General features: G+C 31.5%; 1 protein-coding gene across 1 annotated transcript in view; it reads right to left on the bottom strand.

The window, feature by feature from the left end:
• Positions 1–2,492: 2,492 nt before the first annotated feature.
• LOC111618721 (plasminogen activator inhibitor 1 RNA-binding protein-like) overlaps positions 2,493–20,785 on the bottom strand; it is a 57,157-nt gene continuing 38,864 nt past the window's right edge. The window contains exons 5-7 of the mRNA XM_023360292.1: positions 15,464–15,550; positions 13,149–13,374; positions 2,493–3,033 (exon numbers count right to left, since the gene is read on the bottom strand). Coding sequence (XP_023216060.1) covers positions 2,833–3,033; positions 13,149–13,374; positions 15,464–15,550 — 514 coding nt within the window. The 3' untranslated portion in view covers positions 2,493–2,832. The remainder of the gene's footprint in view (positions 3,034–13,148; positions 13,375–15,463; positions 15,551–20,785) is intronic.

The following is a 20,785-nucleotide window of genomic DNA, read 5'->3' as shown; positions in this document are numbered from 1 at the left end:
ATAGTACGGCAACGGGCTGGATCCGGCAGTAGCTTGGTGACCAGGGATTCTCAACTGGGGTCCACATGAATCCTAGGGGCCCATGTAACATTACTGGGGGTCCACAGAAAAAAAAATACCGAATTGGGAATTCACGGTGATATTTTAGTGGTCTATAGGGTAATTCTACTTCAGAACAATTGTTTTACTGAGAATTAAATTTCTACAGTATATATATTGTCAATTTTTATCACTCATTTTTTGCATAAGGGTTAAAATATAAATTATTTAAAATATTGAATACTTATACGACATATATATCTCATTGACAAAGGTCAAAGAGAGATGATAAAGTCGGGGTTTGTTAGGAGAATCTTATACCACCAGCGTCATGTCACTTGACAGTGACATTTCCTTTCTTTTTTTATTACTGAAAAATATTTTTTTTGTGCAATGTCCACAAAAAAATTAAGAGGAAAAGGGGTCCATGGGTAAAAAAAGGTGAGAACCACATAAACATTGATGTCTTATTACAAATGTAAAATATGACTTATTTCGGTTTCTTTTGCTTATAATAAATGCTTTTGGAGACATTATACGATGGATAGTCTGTATACACATTCATTAAAATATATATTTTAATGAATGTGTTAGGACCGAGAAGTTTGTCCGCTATTTAGAGGTACTGTACTGTACATGCCGACGGCCATATTGTATTTTAACCTAGTCATTATGAAGTGAATACGATGGATTACGAAAACATCAAATTTGCGTTAGGAATGTGAAAATATCAAAAAGTATACGTAGAATATATACAGTATATTATTTTATCAGCTGTAAAAACCACATTTTAATTGAATTCTAAATAGCAAAGATTGCACAGGATATTAGAGGTTGAGGCAGACGTTTTAAACGTGTAGGACGGACGTTCGGTGCCGCTTTCCCGTAAGCCTAGAAGTTTGATGATGGTGTTTGGAATGTCGAGCGTGATTCCACCGACTATCCAAACACCATTGTCAAACTTTTAGGCTTACGGGAAAGCGGCGCCGAACGTCCGACCTACACGTTTAAAACGTCTGCCTCAACCTCTCTATTAATTAAATGGAACATAAAAAGGGACTTGTCTGCTTTGTAGTTATCGAGGTGGTGTAATTTTTCGAAAATTTTTTGTTCCCAATAAATTTATTAAAATTACTTTAGCTGTTCAGATCATAAATTCGAGAAAACTTCCTACACTTTGAAGTGGTCGGCAAATCGCTTTCGTAACACGACCTTTGAACTTACAACAAATAAACGCCATTGTCTTAACCTTAAAACTGTTTCTTTTTCATTACTTCTGTACTGCGATTCTCGTCGAATGAATGAATAACTTTGGAAAGTTTATGGTTTTTTGGTACCGTAAGCTTAATTCCAACAATAAGACAAAGTTTAATAGCAATATGTATGACGATAAGTGATGATTGAAAATTAACCAGATTAGTCTTCTTTAACAATTCTGTTCGGCTTTTTACAACCTGACCACCTCCTATTCCTATTTTTAGCCAGTCTTTATTCGACTCCTACGGTCAAAATTCTTCCTCTGAAAGATTATTTGAACTGATTTAGTTTGTTTTAAAATATTTCGTACACAATTCTTTTAGAATATTGAAGGCGAGACTATGTTTTCGTAAGGTGGGTGACGGACGACGGCGTCCTTTAATTAGAGGTGAAAATATGTCTTATTTGAAGGGTCTGGGAATTGTAAAAATGTCCGTTAAGTAGGTGTCCGCTATTCGAGAGTATCCGTTAAAGTTTCATTGCATTTGTTTGACATTTTCAACATTGTTTCATCATTAGTAATGCACATTTCAATACGCTGCAAAATTGACAAACAATACACATTCATTTATGATTATATTCTTTAGATGATTATCACCACAATTTTTACTGAACAAACCCCTCTCCTTTAGCACACCCCTCAAGTAATTGAGGGGATGAAGGTCAGGAAACTATACTGAAAATGTCTTTATTAAAAACTAAATATACATTTGTTCGTGTAGTGAAAACTTTACCTGTACAGTATTTTATGAAATTGCTCTATCCATAAAACATATTAGTGCTTTGTAAAATATTAAAAAGCTTGAATTTTAAGAAAAAACTTTCCTAGTTAATTTACTTAGTCAGTCGCCAACTTTGTATTGTCCAGAATACGAAGATAATAAATGGTCGTTCCTTTTTTTGGGAGGATTTGTCTTCAGATATTTATTTAATTATAATTATTGCCATCATCACCAAGGAGATAAATTAAACCATAATCCAAAGAAATTATAAAAAATAAAACTGGATTAGAACAAATACTTTATCCCGTAATCCAAGTACTAGTATTAAGTTCTTCAAACAAATTTTTGAAAAAAATGTCCAGTTTTCTACAATATTCGTAAAATAGAAGTTTGTTAAAAATAGAAAATTTCAGATTGACTCTTTTTTAAAACAATCTAAAATGACTTATTAGGAATTAAATTAACAACTCAAAATTCACAAATTAGGCACAGAGCCATTGGGTTTATTAAACATCATTTTGTAACATGGTACATACCGAGACATTCAGTATAAACAACCATGTATTCCAAAATCACCCTTTAAACAAAATAAATGATGGGAAAACTGTACCAAAGTTTATCTCCAGACTGTCGATTATTTCCGTATTTTTAGCCACACATTCTCTCTGCTTTATAACCCCCATTGACAAACTTACAAAATTATGATTTTTTTCAAGCAGTGCATAAAAATTACATGACCAAATAAGACAAAAATTAACAAAACGTGGCCATATTGATACGACGGCCCGGAATCTTGCCTCTGGCGTAAAAATGTCTAGGCTGTGACTAAAGATGGAAAGTCGTTCCAGTCGTCGACTTTAGGAACGGATTGTTCGGGAGACTTCCCTCCCTTCATGATTCCTCTTCCGGATCCTCTGGCCTTGCCGCGACCTCTTGCTCGCCGTGAGTCGGCAAAGTTGATCTTGATGTCCACGACCTGTTTCTGACGCCCTCTTTTCACAAATTCGTCGTCATCCTGAAAAATGGAATATTGATTATATTCTCTATATAATCTAATTTGTAAATCTCAATAATTCTATTTTTGACATAGAGCAGAAAAGCAAATGTACACACACTCATTCAAGTGACTGTAAAATGGGTTTCAAATATATTCATGACTTGAATTTCTCACTATTAGTGTTTACCATATTTTAATGCAGAGAAGACATGCACTATATACAACAACAACAACAACAACAATAATAATAATAAAAGAAAACATTCAGTGTATCTAAGACACCCCACATCTTTGGCAGGGTATGACAAATAGACAGTAACGAGTATGTGTCAAGAAAAGATTACTACTAACTTTTTACAAGATAACTGAGGAGTTGAATGTGTATGACAAATGATGCTAATCATTACATGTTATCTAACTTTAATTCTTACAATCATTCATTTAGTAATAGTAGCGATAATAATTAATAATAATTTTATTAATTTAAAGTTTTAAATTAAATATCATTTTTATTCAAGGCNATATTACTCAAATTCTACAAGATGATTCCTCTCATAATTATAAGAATAAACTAAACAATATGAATAAATTAGAGGTATATAAAATATATAATTACGTTACCAAATGTATTGAAAAATTGGAATACTAAACTTACTAAATAAGCTTGAAAACTAATAATAACTAAAATAATGATCAACTAGAACATCGCTGCATAACTATAACTATAATAAAATGTGAAAATTAACTCGTCCTTATATGTTAAAATGTCAAATACAACAATAAGCAGATTATTACAAACAAATAATCATAGTGGATAGTCTAGCAACAGATATAATATTATGTTATATTTTTTTTATCAAAGCATAAAAAAAATGTTCATTAACTAAACTTATCAAACTAAATTAGAAAAAGGAATATTGTTTACTTTATATATTCTTGTATTATTACTAGTCTACTATTAATCCTAAAAGTGAATTGTAATTTAATTCAATGTTAAAATATATCAAAGTAAAACTAAAATGTAATTAATTATATATAACTATTGTACTGTTATGAACTTTCAATAAGTAGTATTGTACTAATTTAAAATGTACTTCCCCAGCAACAGGGAAAATTTCCTACTGCTAAATAAAGTTTGATTGATAATTTAAAATTTTTCCCAAACTATTCTATTTACATGTATTTCTTCCTTGATGTCTCTCTCCTCCATTATTTTTCATTTACAAGATTTTGAAGCTAAATATTTATGGTTATAGAAAAAGCTTTCTAATACATATATGAATAACTCAAAGCCCAATAATTATATTAAAGCCAAATAAATAATTACAGGATTAAATTGAGCTACATTACTGCTACTAATAATCATTAAATACTGGGTAATTTGGCACTAGAAGTATGCAGTAGGTTATGTAGCCCAATTTAATCTGGTAATCATATGGCTTTAATACAATTGCTGGGCTCTGAGATGTTTGTATATATATATAAGAATGCAACAACANAAATGATATCCTGATAATAGACGGAAACAGAATAACATTTAACCTTGAAACGAGAAATTTAGTAAATGTGGATACCTTTTTTCCCTTCAACATATCACCAGAACCAACAAGTTGATATGAACAGCATAGTAAAAATCATCAGATAAAAGTCAATAAAAATAATAAGGCTACCTTGATTTTAAACTGGAAAGTACGGATACACTATGCTAATGGAAGCAGCAATATCCCAATCTATAAACTCCGACCAAATCAGTCTGAACCGAAGCTCTTATCACCCTTGGTACTTGGAAATACTAAACATACCTTCTGTACAACCATATATAAAGAAACCGATCAACTTCAATGTTAAAAGACTGATTGCACAGTTACAGCTAAATAAATATTCTATCTATACCAATAATACTTAAATAGATTTTTCAAGTAATCAATGTCCATGGTGCAAAACTAAAGACTTTTCAATGGAACATCTACTTTTAGAATGTCAGAATTTATCAAATATACGTGAATCCTTCAATATTACTCAAATCCTACAAGATGATTCCTCTCATAATTATAAGAATAAGATAAACAATATGAATAAATTAGAGGTATATAAAATATATAATTACGTTACCAAATGTATTGAAAAATTGGAATACTAAACTTACTAAATAAGCTTGAAAACTAATAATGACTAAAATAATGATCAACTAGAACATCGCTGCATAACTATAACTATAATAAAATGTGAAAAATAACTCGTCCTTATATGTTAAAATGTCAAATACAACAATAAGCAGATTTTTACAAACAAATAATCATAATGGATAGTCTAGCAACAGATATAGTATTATGCTATAATTTTTTTATCAAAGCATAAAAAAATGTTCATTAACTAAACTTATCAAACTAAATTAGAAAAAAGAATATTGTTTACTTTATATATTCTTGTATTATTACTACTATTAATCCTAAAAGTGAATTGTAATTTAATTCAATGTGAAAATATATCAAAGTAAAACTAAAATGTAATTAATTATATATAACTATTGTNTGTATATATATATATATATATATATATATATAATGCTAGAGTAAAAGCAATTGCAGGCTGATAATGGGTGATTATAAGGTGTCCCCAGTGAGTGCCTAGTATGATTATATCTAAGGCAACCTCCCCAAAAAAGCAGATAAAGCAATATCCAAGTCTGAGCAATATCCAGGTTGCTTATTGAAACCATGAAATGAGTGCATACCATACCACTTCCAGTTATTAGGCAAAAGTTATTAAGCAATAAAGCAGAATTAAGGAACTTTGTCAAGGTTGCCATGTTTTTCCCTGCAGTCCAATCCAACTCCCACGCCTTGTCTCTCTGAACCTTATTGCCAACAAGATAGCAACTTTCTTGAGAGCTGTATCAGCGTACTGGCATTTACATCCAAATAAGCCAAAAATAAGATAATTTTCTCACTTTTAATATCCACATGAAAATATAATATACAAACCTTGTTTACCATATTTCAGTTCTTATTTATACATTTCAAATTTATAAATATTTTTTCTATTAAGTTTACATTACTTTCATGTGCCCTCCTGTTGGTATCATTTTTACAAATTAAAAACTTCATTCCTTATAATGATTTAATCATTTCCTTTCAGAAAAATTGCAGTGTTTTTTGTGTTTAAGTTGCCAGCTGTTTGGAATCAAAAGTCACTACATTTAAAAAAGTAATCTTTTTTGCTACCAAAATTTTTGTTACCTTTTTTGCTACTTAATTGAGCAAATAAAAAAAAATACCAAATTATCCAAAGTAAAAATTTAAAAATGACTAAATATTTTATTTAACAAATATGGTAAATTTCTATTTAACATTAACTCTTATCTCCCCAGGGGATCTATTCTGAGCTCTTCCGATAACTCAATGAGAGCGATGCACGGGACATTCAATAAGTCCCCTTAGCAAAAGGCAGTTAATGAACTTTAGACAAATCGCTATTCTGTGCTCCATGTTAAGTGGGTTTCGCTACAGGTAGTCAGTTAAGATACACCTGGGTTCCATGATATTGATAGCTGTTACGCTTTAACCAATCACAGTTTAGTTAACATTGTATTTTTGTCACGTGACTGCAAACCGACATTTTCTAAGCAAAGCACGTGGTTTTTAGCATTGTCGTGTACCAGCACTAGTGAAATAGTTTTGTTTTAAAATGTCGAAGAAAGGACAACGAAGCCAGCGAACTACAAGTTGCCAGTTCGAGATGCTTGTTAATTTTATGGAAGACAACCCTAAATTAATGTCAGGGAAGTTAGATGCTTACTTTACTGTAAAAGATCGCCAGAAATTGTGGCAAGAATCGTCTGAATTCTGATGAAGTTGGCTCACAAAAAGATCCAGAAAGATGGTGAAAAGTAACTGATAGCTTTAAATATAAATATCATTTTAATTTATACATATGCGAATGAAACCTATTTCAGAAATAATGTTCATGCTATAGCTACTTACTTTAAATTTTAACAAGAAAGCAATTACATTATTCATACAATATTCATAAATAGTTAAGGTTATTATTTTTAAGCAATACAACAGCAGCTCTCTCTCCAATTGCTCGTGAAGTAAAATCGTTCTTACATCAAAAGACGCCTTGTTGTTTTCACTTTCGTTATGTTCCTAACAGCAGGTCGAGAGTGATCAATAAGAAAAGCTTAGTTATCACACGTGGCTATCGGAACCAAAAACGAAATGTACAGATTGGAATAGCATTTTCATGGTTGATTAAACGTGAATCACGTGGTTCCGATAGAAACTGGTTTTTATCATATTCATTAGCTTAACAATACAACTCAGAATAGGCCCCCACAATCTGGTAACTGTTAGTTATATCTGATATATTGCTTTAGAGATTTGAATAAATCAAGTTTCTAATTAAGTGTATTTCATTGTATCTTAAGATATTGCTCAAGACACCAGTTTCAGCAGCTTTTTGATTATGTGAATTACCTGATGAAGGGTTTGTAGTGGAAGATGGAAATTTGCACTTTCAGAATTGCAGTACTATGGGGTCAGCTTTGAAAAGAAATTCACTGTGAGTACACATATTGCAAGGGCAATAGTAGCAGCAGCAAGAACTTTGCCATTTACTGCTTCTAGAAGTAATAAACCTTCAAGATGGCAAGGCATGGTTTCTGTATTCTGTTCTGCAGGAATACCCTTGCACATTTTGTCATGAAGGGTTCCAAAAGTGGATGAAGTCTAATTTAAAACTATCTCTGAATGAAAATGTGCCTAGTGAAAGCACATTGTTTAGGATTCTCTCCATTGTTGGAAACAAAGATTTAGATACTACTGCATAAATGTGTAGAGATGCTGACATTCTGCTAATACTACATGAGTAGATTGATGTGAAAGCAGGAAAGTTGCCAATACATTGGTTGTGTACCTTGAAACCTACAAACCACCTCCATCTAATGCAATTGCTGCTTGTATAGAAGTGCAACAGTAATATCATTGTCAAAGAAGTGTTTGCATCTCTTAAACTTTTGAATGTTGAGTTAAACAATTTTGTTGGGTCTTTTGACAGACAACATTCTGTATATGAATGCTACTGCCTTGAAACTTTTGCCAGTGTGCACAACATTGTTCCACTTGACTTGCTAGGCATATGTTATACATTTAGTCACTGAAGAAGTGCACACTAAGAACAGCATCTTGAACATTCATCTCAGGGATGAATGCAGCTCTAGTGAAGGTGGCAAACAGAAGGCATTCATTGGAGATAGCTCTATCTGCCAAGAACCTCTTTGGCATTGCCACCTGTACCAATTTATATTTGATGGAGAACGTAGCAAGTAGTAATCCTGTACTACCATAAGAGGTGGGATGCTATAGTGACATAGATTAGAGAAAAATCAGACTATGAGAGAGCTGCAAGCCAAGCTGAAGCCTTATGCAACTTGATCAAGAAACTGGAATCATAGCATGTATCCAAATCCAGTGTTGTAAGAAGTGATATTTGGAGAATTCTTGGAGGCAGTTTCTGAATACCTCCAAGATTTGGGTTTGAAGCTTNCAAGCCAAGCTGAAGCCTTATGCAACTTGATCAAGAAACTGGAATCATAGCATGTATCCAAATCCAGTGTTGTAAGAAGTGATATTTGGAGAATTCTTGGAGGCAGTTTCTGAATACCTCCAAGATTTGGGTTTGAAGCTTCAATTTTATCTAGATGACAAACATCCAGCATGGCAGTTCTGGAAAGAGCTTGAAGTCCTAGATCCAAATCATAACCTAGCAATGAACAGTATAACTTCTCAATTATGCAATTCTCCAAGAAAGAGTACCAAAGGAAGAGATAGCATATTGCAATACTTTGATTAACAATAAAAACAGAGCAGTGCACAATGATATAATAATTTCTGGAAGCATTCTACCAGGGAAATGCTGATTTTGAGTCAGCTGGCATTAAAAGCTCTATCAGTTCATGCTAGCAGTGCAGATTTGGAGGAGTTTTTCTACCCTGAATTATCTTCTAATGCTAAAGAGATTGTCATTTACCAAGGAAAATTTGGACATTCATATTAGTCTCATTTTCAACTCAGCTGATCTATTGGATTCAGACAAAGATATACAAAAAAAGTAGTATTGAGAATCAAGTAAACTAATAAAAATGCAAAGAAAATTTGTATGCTAAATGCAAATGTAATTAATAAAATAATAAATTAGGCAGAATAAAGCAGAAAATTTTTCATAAAGCATAATACAGTAATACCCCAAACTTACGCGATAGGTGGGACCGAGCGATAACCGCGTAAGTCGGGGTATAATTTTGCATATAAATACATACAAATAACATAAAATAAATTGTAGCTATATGTCGAACACATCCGAACATGTAAGCCGAATAATAGTGTGGGGGGAAATGAGTGATTAAGAGTTGTGTGGCGCTCAAACAAAAGACGAATCGACGAGATCTGAAAATCGCATAACTCCGGATTCGCGTAAGTCGGGGTATTACTGTATAGCAAAACTTTTATTTTTTAAAGCAGATTGTGGGTTGCCTTAGTCATATCTAAATTAAATATGTCCCGAAGCAAATGATCAGATGGAGGCCTCGGTAGTGTAATTGACAACTCATCCACAGAGTAAGCAGAAGTTCAGGTTTGAGTCCTACTCTGAACCAATTCTTTTCTTCCNCATATTTATGAACAAAACTTAGATTTTTGAAAATGTCAGAAAACAAATAAATGATGTCATGTGCAGTTGAAATTTTAAAATAGATTTGTAAAAAAATTCAGTTTTCACTAATTTAAACTGAATATCATTTTAAGACTTTTGTTTTGAATGAACAATAATTATTCCATTCTGATACAAAAGAATTACTTCAGAGATGCAGCAAGACAACATTCTGGATGTCGCTCCGATATACTGGGTATGAGTACCAGATGTTGTACTTTCCAATAAGATGGAATACACTCCAGACCGCTCTAGCACAGAAAAAGGATCCCTGTCATTGCACAACATTCTTCTAAGATTTGGCCGCAGTGACACTGGCAGGAAAAGCGCATGCTGCCTAAAAATACGGCCACAAAATGGTAATGGGGGCTGGATTATCGTACATTCTTCCGAGGCCTGCAAAGTTGTGTCAGGAAATAGAGAACCTTTAACCTTTCTAAGGATGTACCTGTACTTAGATCTAGCGTAACCTGCCGCGCTTACCACTGCACTTATAGCTTCAAGCTCGATGTCGACAAGAGCTTGATTGGAAGACAAGAAAAACGCCTTTCTAATTAGAGGGGCGATAGCTGCGTTGACATAGTGCCGCGGTTGGTTCGCAGTGGCAAGGATTAAAGGAGGTATGCTGTTGAACTTATGGAACACAGAGAACACTATCGGTGCGATAGTGTTCTCTGTGTTTCCCCGGGTTTTTGTGATGTTTAGATCTAAAAATGCAATTTCACCTCCCTTTTCCTTTTCCCAGGTAAACTTGATGGTAGAATAAACCTCCATAAGATAACTTTTGAGAATGTGGAATTCCTCTTCCGTGTGTTGCCAGGCTACTAAGATATCGTCCACATATCTAAGATATAATAGCGGGTATGCTATGGTGAGAGGGAAGGTAAACACTCTTTGCTCCACATGCCAATTCTGCTAATATAGCAGAGAGCAGAGAGCCCATAGGTACCCCTTGTTTCTGTAAATAAACTTTCCCGTTGAACCGAAAGTAATTATTTTCCATGATAAAAATCAAGGCCTCTCGTATTTCTAGGACTTGCTGTGCTGTAAAACCCTCCTTAACAAGCATAGCATTGGCGAGCATAACTGCCTCAAACTGCAGTACTGAGGGGTAGAGTGCAACCACATCCATCTTGTAAAAGTTGTAATTGCTATGGGATAGATTATCCAATACAGAAGAAATAGCGGCCTTTGCCGCAATGGACGATGCAGCAAGAACTTTGCCATTTACTGCTTCTAGAAGTAATAAACCTTCAAGATGGCAAGGCATGGTTTCTGTATTCTGTTCTGCAGAATACTCTTGCACATTTTCTGTCATAAAGGATTCCAAAATTGGATGAAGTCTAATTTAAAACTATCTCTGAATGAAAATGTGCCTAGTGAAAGCACATTGTTTAGGATTCTCTCCAATGTTGGAAACAAAGATTTAGATACTAAATAAATGTGGCAAGATGCTGACATTCTGCTAATACTACATGAGTAGATTGATGTGAAAGCAGGAAAGTTGTCAATACATTGGTTGTGTACCTTGAAACCTACAAACCACCTCCATCTAATGCAATTGCTGCTTGTAGAGAAGTGCAACAGTAATATCATTGCCAAAGAAGTGTTCGCATCTCTTAAACTTTTGAATGTTGAGTTAAACAATTTTGTTGGGTCTTTTGACAGACAACACTCTGTATATGAATGCTACTGCCTTGAAACTTTTGCCAGTGTGCACAACATTGTTCCACTTGACTTGCTGGGCATATGTTATACATTTAGTCACTGAAGAAGTGCACACTAAGAACAGCATCTTGAATATTCATCTCAGGGATGAATGCAGCTCTAGTAAAGGTGGCAAACAGAAGGCGGCAAACAGAAGGCATTTGTTAGAGATAGCTCTATCTGCCAAGAACCACTCTTTGGCATTGCCACCTGTACCAATTTATATTTGATGGAGAACGTAGCAAGTAGTAGTCCTGTACTACCATAAGAGGTGGGATGCTATAGTGACATAGATTAGAGAAAAATCAGACTATGAGAGAGCTGCAAGCCAAGCTGAAACCTTATGCAACTTGATCAAGAAACTGGAGTCATAGCATGTATCCAAATCCAGTGTTGTAAGAAGTGATATTTGGAGAATTCTTGGAGGCAGTTTCTGAATACCTCCAAGATTTGGGTTTGAAGCTTCAATTTTATCTAGATGGCAAACATCCAGCATGGCAATTCTGGAAAGAGCTTGAAGTCTTAGATCCAAATCATAACCTAGCAATGAACAGTATAACTTCTCAATTATGCAGATTCTCCAAGAAAGAGTACAAAAGGAAGAGATAGCATATTGCAATATTCTCATTAACAATGAAAACAGAGCAGTGCACAATGATATAATAATTTCTGGAAGCACTCTACCAGGGAAATGCTTATTTTGAGTCAGCTGGCATTAAAAGCTCTATCAGTTCATGCTAGCAGTGCAGATTTGGAGGAGATTTTCTACCCTGAATTATCTTCTAATGCTAAAGAGATTGTCATTTACCAAGGAAAATTTGGACATGCCGAATTTGCTGTACGACGAAACAAACACACGCCATACTTGAATGGGTCAGTCGTTTCGATCACTTCGGATAGGCGAATGTTGCTTAAATTACGCATTACACGTGTAATTTAAGCAACATTCATATTAGTCTCATTTTCAACTCAGCTGATCTATTGGATTCAGACAAAAATATACAATAAAAGTAGTATTGAGAATCAAGTAAACCAATAAAAATGCAAAGAAAATTTGTGCGCTAAATGCAAATGTAATTAATAAAATAATAAATTAGGCAGAATAAAGCAGAAAATTTTCCATAAAGCATAATATAGCAAAACTTTTATTTTTTAAAGCAGATTGTGGGTTGCCTTAGTTATATCTAAATTAAATAGGTCCCAAAGCAAACGATCAGATGGAGGCCTCAGTAGTGTAATTGACAACTCATCCACAGAGTAAGCAGAAGTTCAGGTTTGAGTCCTACTCTGAACCAATTCTTTTCTTCCAGAATTTTCTTATTTATTTAATAACTATTAATTTAATTATAATTGTTAAATTTAATAAGAGATGGTGTCTAAAACCTACCTCTAGTGTAACATTACTCAGATTTAATAATTATTAGTAATGGTAATATAGCCAGATTTAATCCAGTAATCATTTGGCTTTCTAATATAGTGGTGTTTTCCTAATAAGCAACCAATGTTCTACATACATGTCCTGCTAATCACACAACATTACTTTGTCAAAATTAATCATTTTTCAATGTTTAAATACATGTAGGCTAAAGATAATTGAATTATTTAACAAATGAAAAACATTTGTTTTTATTAAAAATTTTATCCAGTATATTTTTATATAAACCTGCATTATTAGTTTTAATTTTGTAATATATATTATCTATAAAACAAAAAATTACCTCACTTTCCTCCTCCTCTTCCTCATCATCATACTCCTCAAATTTTTTACTTGTTAATACTGTAAACTTTTTCCACTGATTTGAATCCTCTCCTTCGCCAGCTTTACGCAAGTTAAAGCTAGCTTTAGATCGTTTGCCTTCTTGTTGCTTTTTCCATTCATCCAAAGTCATTTCATTATTTGCTTCATTGGTTATCTTAACCCCTTCGATACCTAATTCTGTTTCCCTGTAAAAAAATTTATTTTATTTTCACTCTTAATCACTGCTTCTTGATTCTCTTTATTAATACTTCAGAAAATATTCTTTTTAAAAAAATATTAGTTATGATTCAGTTATAAACTCACACATATTTAATGTAATAATGGATGTATTAATGAGATATCAAAGAATAGGTTCCATAGTATCTTTGATATTGGTTAAAATGGAGAGAAGTGCATGGAAGACAGAGAGCTTAAGATTAACACAAAGAAAACAAAATACATATAATGAAATAATTCATCCTCTGTTATACAGAAATCTAAAGAATACATAAACTCAAACTGTGAGCCAAACTCCTTAATTAAGTCTAAACTGTAAGATTATTTTTTCAGAGCATACTGTCTTAATTATCAATCTGGATAAGAGATTCAAGTCCTGTTTAGAATTTTCTAATTAATTAATTTTGAAGTTTAATTAAATTTCTAATTATTTATCTTTACACAAGAATGCAACATTAATTAATTAAATATAGCTTGTAAAATTATCTACTAATTTAAGCTGAAGTTTAGTATAAGACAATAAAGGAACAATAAACTCATTGGAATGGAAACAGCAATAAGTGTAAAAAAATTAATCAATTGATCCATGAAATTAATCCATACTCTACATTTAAGTAATACAAATATTAGTTATTCCTATCCAAACTTTTATTTTAAATTCCATGACGTTTTCTAAATACTAATGAATTTTCCTTATCCTCACATCCCTTATAGTATGACACATTAACAAAATAATATAGCATTTGACTTACTATGCACATATGCTACTGCTTCTCCAACTTTTTAGTTAGTTATTTTTTCTAATTAACAGCTAATTAAAATTTATAATTGCCAAATTATTACAACTAAAAATATTAACTAAATTTAAACAGTAAATTTAAGTAGTTTATTCTGTTATTAATCCAGAACCATAGATGTAAATGGTGTTGAAAAATGCCATTTATTTATTTATTATTGATTAAAAAACCTGTATAATCCATTTTCAAAAGTATATATTTATTAAATTTATCTCTCAATAAATTTTCTGAACTATATAAAATATTAAAAAACTGGAAAAAATATCAAAAATTGTTTTGTTATTGAATCAAAAATTATTAAAATGAAAAATAATAGATAACATTTAAATTAAAATTATTTATCATTTTTTGTACTATGTAAATTTTTGGAAAATTTTGGGTCCTGAAAATATTCTGCACCCCTTTTCATATGTCGTACTGTACCACATTATTTATTGCTGCCTGCTACACTTGCTCAAGCATAATGTAAGGCAGCCAACAAGGCAAATTTCCTGACTCTCTATAACTTTTCCTAAATACTAATGAAAATCCCCAACTTTCCAGGTGCATAGAAATCCTGTTTATAAGAATAAATTCACTTATCAAGGAACAAGATTATTATATTTTTCCCAAATAAAAGCAAATTTATGTAAGGTATGAAACCATGTCCTTTGCATTATTTCACAATACAACTAATCATAGAAATGAATCAAAATAGACATCAAATATAGTATTAAAAACCAAATAGTGAATTGTATCTCCATTTAAACTTCATTTTTAACTAACTGCACAAAACAACTTTTCAGAAGGAAGAGTAAAAATTTGCCAATGAAATCATTCATAAAGTTGTCTTGCAATCAGTGGCAGAATCTACATACTACTTTCCTGTATGAAAAATATTTGTTGTATTTTGGCTTCATAATGATAATTCATTTAACGTAAATATATTTTGTGTTGCTGTCTTTATCTTGATAAAGAATGGTAAGAGCCATATCTCTATCTACACACATTAACAGCATTAATCTACCCACCTTTTGCACACTTTGTAAAACAAATTTCTACAAAGCCGGCTTTTGTGGGGGAAAGTAAATAATATTTATATAAAAAAGTCTGCACTTTTATTAGTTAATAAGTTTTTTTAAATCAAATTCTATGAAAAATATTACAGAAAAACTGATTATTTTGCATTTTTTAAATACAAGAATAATTCTTTACAAATGTATAGTCAAATTTATCACAAAATTATTGATTTAAAACTTTATAAGTTGAGATTATTACTTACTTGATGTCATTTTGTTCTGGCACAATTTCATCACCACTTCTTTCACCAATTTCTGGATTTTCATCACTCAATGGGGTTAGCTGTACTCTAAAATTTTAATACATACATACATCAAATCAATATTGATATAATTAAAATGCATGCTATTCAAGTAATATAATTATATTACTTGAATAGCAAGCTGAATAAATACAGTGGTGCCTAATACTTCAAATTTAATTCATTCCAGCAATTTTTTTTCATTAGAAATAACAAAGTAAATTAATCCCATTTCTAGACCCTAAACAATATCCATTTCAATAAACTTAAAACAGCAAATACACATAATTTAAGTAAAAATAACTCAATTAAATATCTTAAAAACAATGAACATTTTTGAACAGCTTGATTGTCCTGCTTCAGGTATGTGTGTTCCATATAGAATTCAAATATTTTTGCAATTTACAAAATTTAAATTTACCTAATTAAATTTTACAAGTAATATATTCTATTTAATTTTATATTAACATCCTATGGGTTAATTGAGTTGTTATAATAACACTAGTCTACATGATTTTCGGAACAGATACATTAGTGATTTTTTTATAATGTATTTTTCATTCTAAAACAGAAAGTGTGATCAGAAATGCTCTATCACGTCATATTATTTAGTTATTTGACTTTAAGGGCAGTCAGATGTTCAATCCCAGCCCATATAAAAATGGCAAACTTTGACTTGTTCCTCTTGTGGTGGTGCACATTTTAATGTGTTTTTTTTTAATTTTTCAGTCATAAATAAATTTTTTATTTAAAGTAAAGATTTTTGTCAAAAAAATTCTTCAATTTAAAATTCAATTTCAAAAGTCTACATTTTTACAATTGACACAAGAAGCAGAAGTGTTAGGTTCACGCTTAAATCAGTGGAATTTATTGCATAAGGATACCAAAGTTTCATTTTCAGACACAGAAATAAGGATTTTATGAAATATTTCACTATGGCAGATCAGTTGTGTTCCTGTTGTGATATAAATGGTTTGATGTCTGAGTTGAATATTCCTTATAAAGCTGATGATTGGTGGTTATTTATAGATTCATCAAAAATGAGCTTAAAAGCAGTGCTACTGCATAATTCACACAAGAATCCTTCTATACCAGTAGCACATGCTGTTGGTTTGAAAGAAACATATGAAAATATGTCATTAATTTTAAAAGCAGTCAATTATAGTGCTCACTTATGGCGTATCTATGGTGACCTAGAAGTTATTGGTCTTCTCTGACTGCAAGGTGGCTTTACAAAATATTGCTGCTTTTTATGTCTGTGGGACAGTCATGCAACAAGTGAACATTATGTGGCTAAAGATTGGCCAAAAAGAGACACTTTCACTTCTGGAAAAAATAACATTAAGTATGTTCCATTAGTCAACCCTCAGCAAGTAATTTTGCCTCCTTTACATATAAAATTGGGGTTGATAAAAAATTTTGTTAAAGCACTGAATAAAGAAGAACGAGGATTTAAACATGTAAGCCAAGTGTTTCCTAGGTTAAGTGAAGCTAAATTAAAGGAAGGAATATTCATTAAACCTTAGATTAGAAAATTACATAATGATGAAAATTTTGACATGAAGTTGAATAATATAGAGTTAAAGGCATGGAAACCATTCAAGGATGTAGTCCATGGTTTTCTTGGAAATAACAAAGCACAAAATAGTGATTATTTTAGTAAAAAATATCCTGCTGAACTATAAAAATTTAGGCTGCCGGACGTCCTTAAAAATTCATTTCTTGCATTCTCATCTGGAGTTTTTCCCATCAAATTTGGGTGCAGTGAATGATGAGCAGGGTGAACAGTTTCACCAAGACATATTGCAAATTGAGCAGCATTACCAAGGGAGATGGGATGAATCGATGATGAGTGACTACTGCTGGTTTCTGCAAAGAGTAAATCCAACCCTACACCGAAGAAAGAAGTGATTATCCAACTCCAGTTATAAAAAAATTTCAGCTACTTTTTATGCCTGTTTTAGTTATGTTATAGAACAGTTTTTTATGTAATCAGTAAAATAAAATATGAATATTGGAAATTTATTTAGCATTGCATGAAATTTAATATACCATAAACTTGGTCACTGTGGGAAATTCACATTTTTCATCAATTTTTTAATGGTATATAACAAAAATGTGGTGGGTGATGGAGAAAAACTGGCTTCATTTTCAGATGCAGGGAACAAAACAGAATAAAATTCACTTATTGCTGTTTCTGTTCCAAAAAAATTTTTTTTAATTTGTAGAATAGTGTAATCTTTTGTCAGGGTTATCATAAAAAGATTTTCAAGCATATGATAACGAATCCACAACTTGTATGTTAATGCACTCTCTCTTCAAGGCTGTTTTATATATTTCTAACATCTCTAAAAAATTTTGTTTCTTCTCTAATAAAACACTTTTTAATCAGTGTTGCTTTCTCCAAGTTAGCTTCAATTCCTGGCTCCGAGGCACATATGAATAGCACTGTTGTTTTTCTTTTTCAGTATCATATTTGTGTTCTTTAATTCTTCTAAGAGAGATCTATTTGTGGCTCCAATGTAAATTAAATTCTTGTCAAATCTTTCATTTTTTACTGATATGCTATAAACTCCAGAAGCTCTGGTGCTATCTATATCCTTATCATTTTGAAGCATTTGATATACAGTATTGTCTCTTTTGTATGCCAGCTCCTTTTCTCCATTGCATATATTGGTTTCAGCTTCTTTTCATATTCTACAACTATGGTTTTAGACTTAACTGGCGTATGTTTTCTGCATTGGGGTGGTATCTTGTCATATATATAATTTTGTGGTAATTATTCTATAAGTTTTATCAAGTACCCATGTGCCATTGTTATTCTCTTTATCTGCTTAAGTTCTACAATTGTACCAATACTGGTGCAATGTATAAATGCCCTCATAGCTAATGATCTAAAGGCAGCTATTTTATATCTAAATGGATCATTCAAGTGAGCTGTAATGAATAAAGAAATGTATTCTGGTTTATAATATTTTGTTTAAAAAAATGTTTATATCTGGCTTTTTTTCCACCAAATAATGAGGATATCATCTATATATCTATTATATAATGCTATGTTTTGGGCAAATTCTGGCAATATTCTCTTTTCTAAAGTACGTATGACCAATTCGCACATCCCCCAAAAGGATACACTCCCATTGTATGTATGCATTGTTATTGAATTTGAAAATTAATGTATACCCATAAAATGTGTGTTAGTTTCTAAAATATCTATTCTTTTAATAAAAAATCTCTCAAAAACATGGATATATATATGGAGGGGTAAAGCTATTTAAAATCTAATCTAATATATTTGTCATCCATTAATGCAGTGTTGTTTAATTTATGAACCAGTTTTTGTGGATCATCGCACATAAATTCATAACCTTACAACTTTGTGGCCAATATATCATACATCTTACATTCTAAGGGCTTCATGGGGACCTATCTTCTCAACAATAGGCCTCAATTGTTTCTCTGGTTTATTAAGAAGACATTACTGGAATGAAATTAAGGTTACTGAGGTGATTTATATCGACACTTTTCAAATTTTGATTTGTTTCTCTTTATGTATTGCTTTCATTCTTCATAATAAGTTTATCATCTCAATCATCAATATTCCAACTTCCTCTTAGGTTTGTTGCATTCACACTTCTTGGACACCATGGTTAATAAGCAAAGGTTATACTGAGTTGAACAGAAAGTTTTTGTGTATTTTAACAGTTGTCATTACTTCACATAGATGTGTGATTTAATTATATTGGTTGTGAAATTTAACACATTATTGCTAATTTGAGATTATATTTTGTTCAGAACTTTACTTTATGATGGAGAGTGCATTTTTCACTGAATGTGCAGTTTGAACTTTGAAGCTTCATTTGAACACTGAAGTGAATTATTGTCAAGTTTAGCATTCAAACACTGAAGCACTGGAAATACAAGGTACCATTGTATTTAAAAATATCCATAGAAGTTTTTTTAAATAAACATATTTTGTTATTATTTGAATTCTACAGACTTGTTCTGAAAATTTCTAAGTTCAATATAGAGGAAGAATATTGAGCCAAAATCATATGTGTGCTCTTGAGCAGATCTAATTTTTCTATCAATTGTGTTAAAGTAAATATGAATGATTGTGAGTAATGTATTTACAAAAAAACCTTATATTCTGTGTAAAACTAAACAAATTCCCAATAAATTGATTTTTGAAATATATTAATTTTATTTTCTATATTCAAAATAATGAAGAGAAATTTCTTGGAGTACACTGACCAAAAAAATTAAGAAACACTGTTCTAGACAACATATAATTACAGTATTATAATTGTTCAGAGCTTTTCTACAATACATTTTCCATATTTTATAATTTCATCTATCCAGTAAAATGTAAATATTGTGTGTGCATGAAAATACTAAACTTATGCTGTGTTATTATTTTGCTAAGTTCATGTTGAAATTGCTAAATTTGTTTCTGAGAAACTTAAGCCTGTTTTAAAATCATCATGAAAACAAAATCTACATTACTAGCAGATCATCCACACAATATACACAGTTTTTATTTTCTTCTTTTTGTTTCACAAGTCACTGGAGGATTATACAATATTCTCCCAATGTTTAAAATCAATAAGAAATGGTGTGCATCAAAACAATGACTATTTTCTTATAAAAGTTATGAATCAAGTTATATTTAAAAGTGAATACCCAAAAATGACTAAAATTGATCAGTTTCTAACATAAACTTACAAGAGAGATATCATACACTCATCACATTAATAACAAACAACCTGATTCAATTAGTATTGCCAAACAATCTGTCAGATTATTTATCAAGATATGGACCGTTTATTTTGAAAGTGGTGTAAGTCCATTTTTGGAAAAAATTGAGAAAACACATAATATGCATACAATTTAGTGTGAACTTTTTATTTATAAACAATTCACACTTAACATTTTAAAATAACCATAAGCTTTGATCAATTGAAAATTTATCGGTAAATGACATTGCATAACCATTGATTTTGAAAGTGGTGTAAGTCCATTTTCTACAGTGTAAGCATTTGGGCTGTCCATAAATTACATGCACATTTTTCTTGAAATTTTTACTTTCCCCTCTTGTTCCAGTTTTTCCAAATTTTTGTAACCCCTTTCCCTCTATGGATGTCCAACATAACTCTATCCCCGTTAAAACCTTCATCACTTTATGAATGATAGATACCATAAGTAGAAATGAAGCATACAAGAAACTTTGAAATAAATATAATAAAATGCATACTGTATAAAATTTAATGAAATAAATGGATG

Source organism: Centruroides sculpturatus, unplaced genomic scaffold (assembly GCF_000671375.1).
Source record: "Centruroides sculpturatus isolate CEXI.00-Female unplaced genomic scaffold, Cexi_2.0 scaffold236, whole genome shotgun sequence".
Lineage (NCBI taxonomy): Eukaryota > Metazoa > Arthropoda > Arachnida > Scorpiones > Buthidae > Centruroides > Centruroides sculpturatus.
The sequence above is the reverse complement of the archived record's forward strand: the minus strand, read 5'-3'. Positions and strand labels throughout refer to the sequence as shown.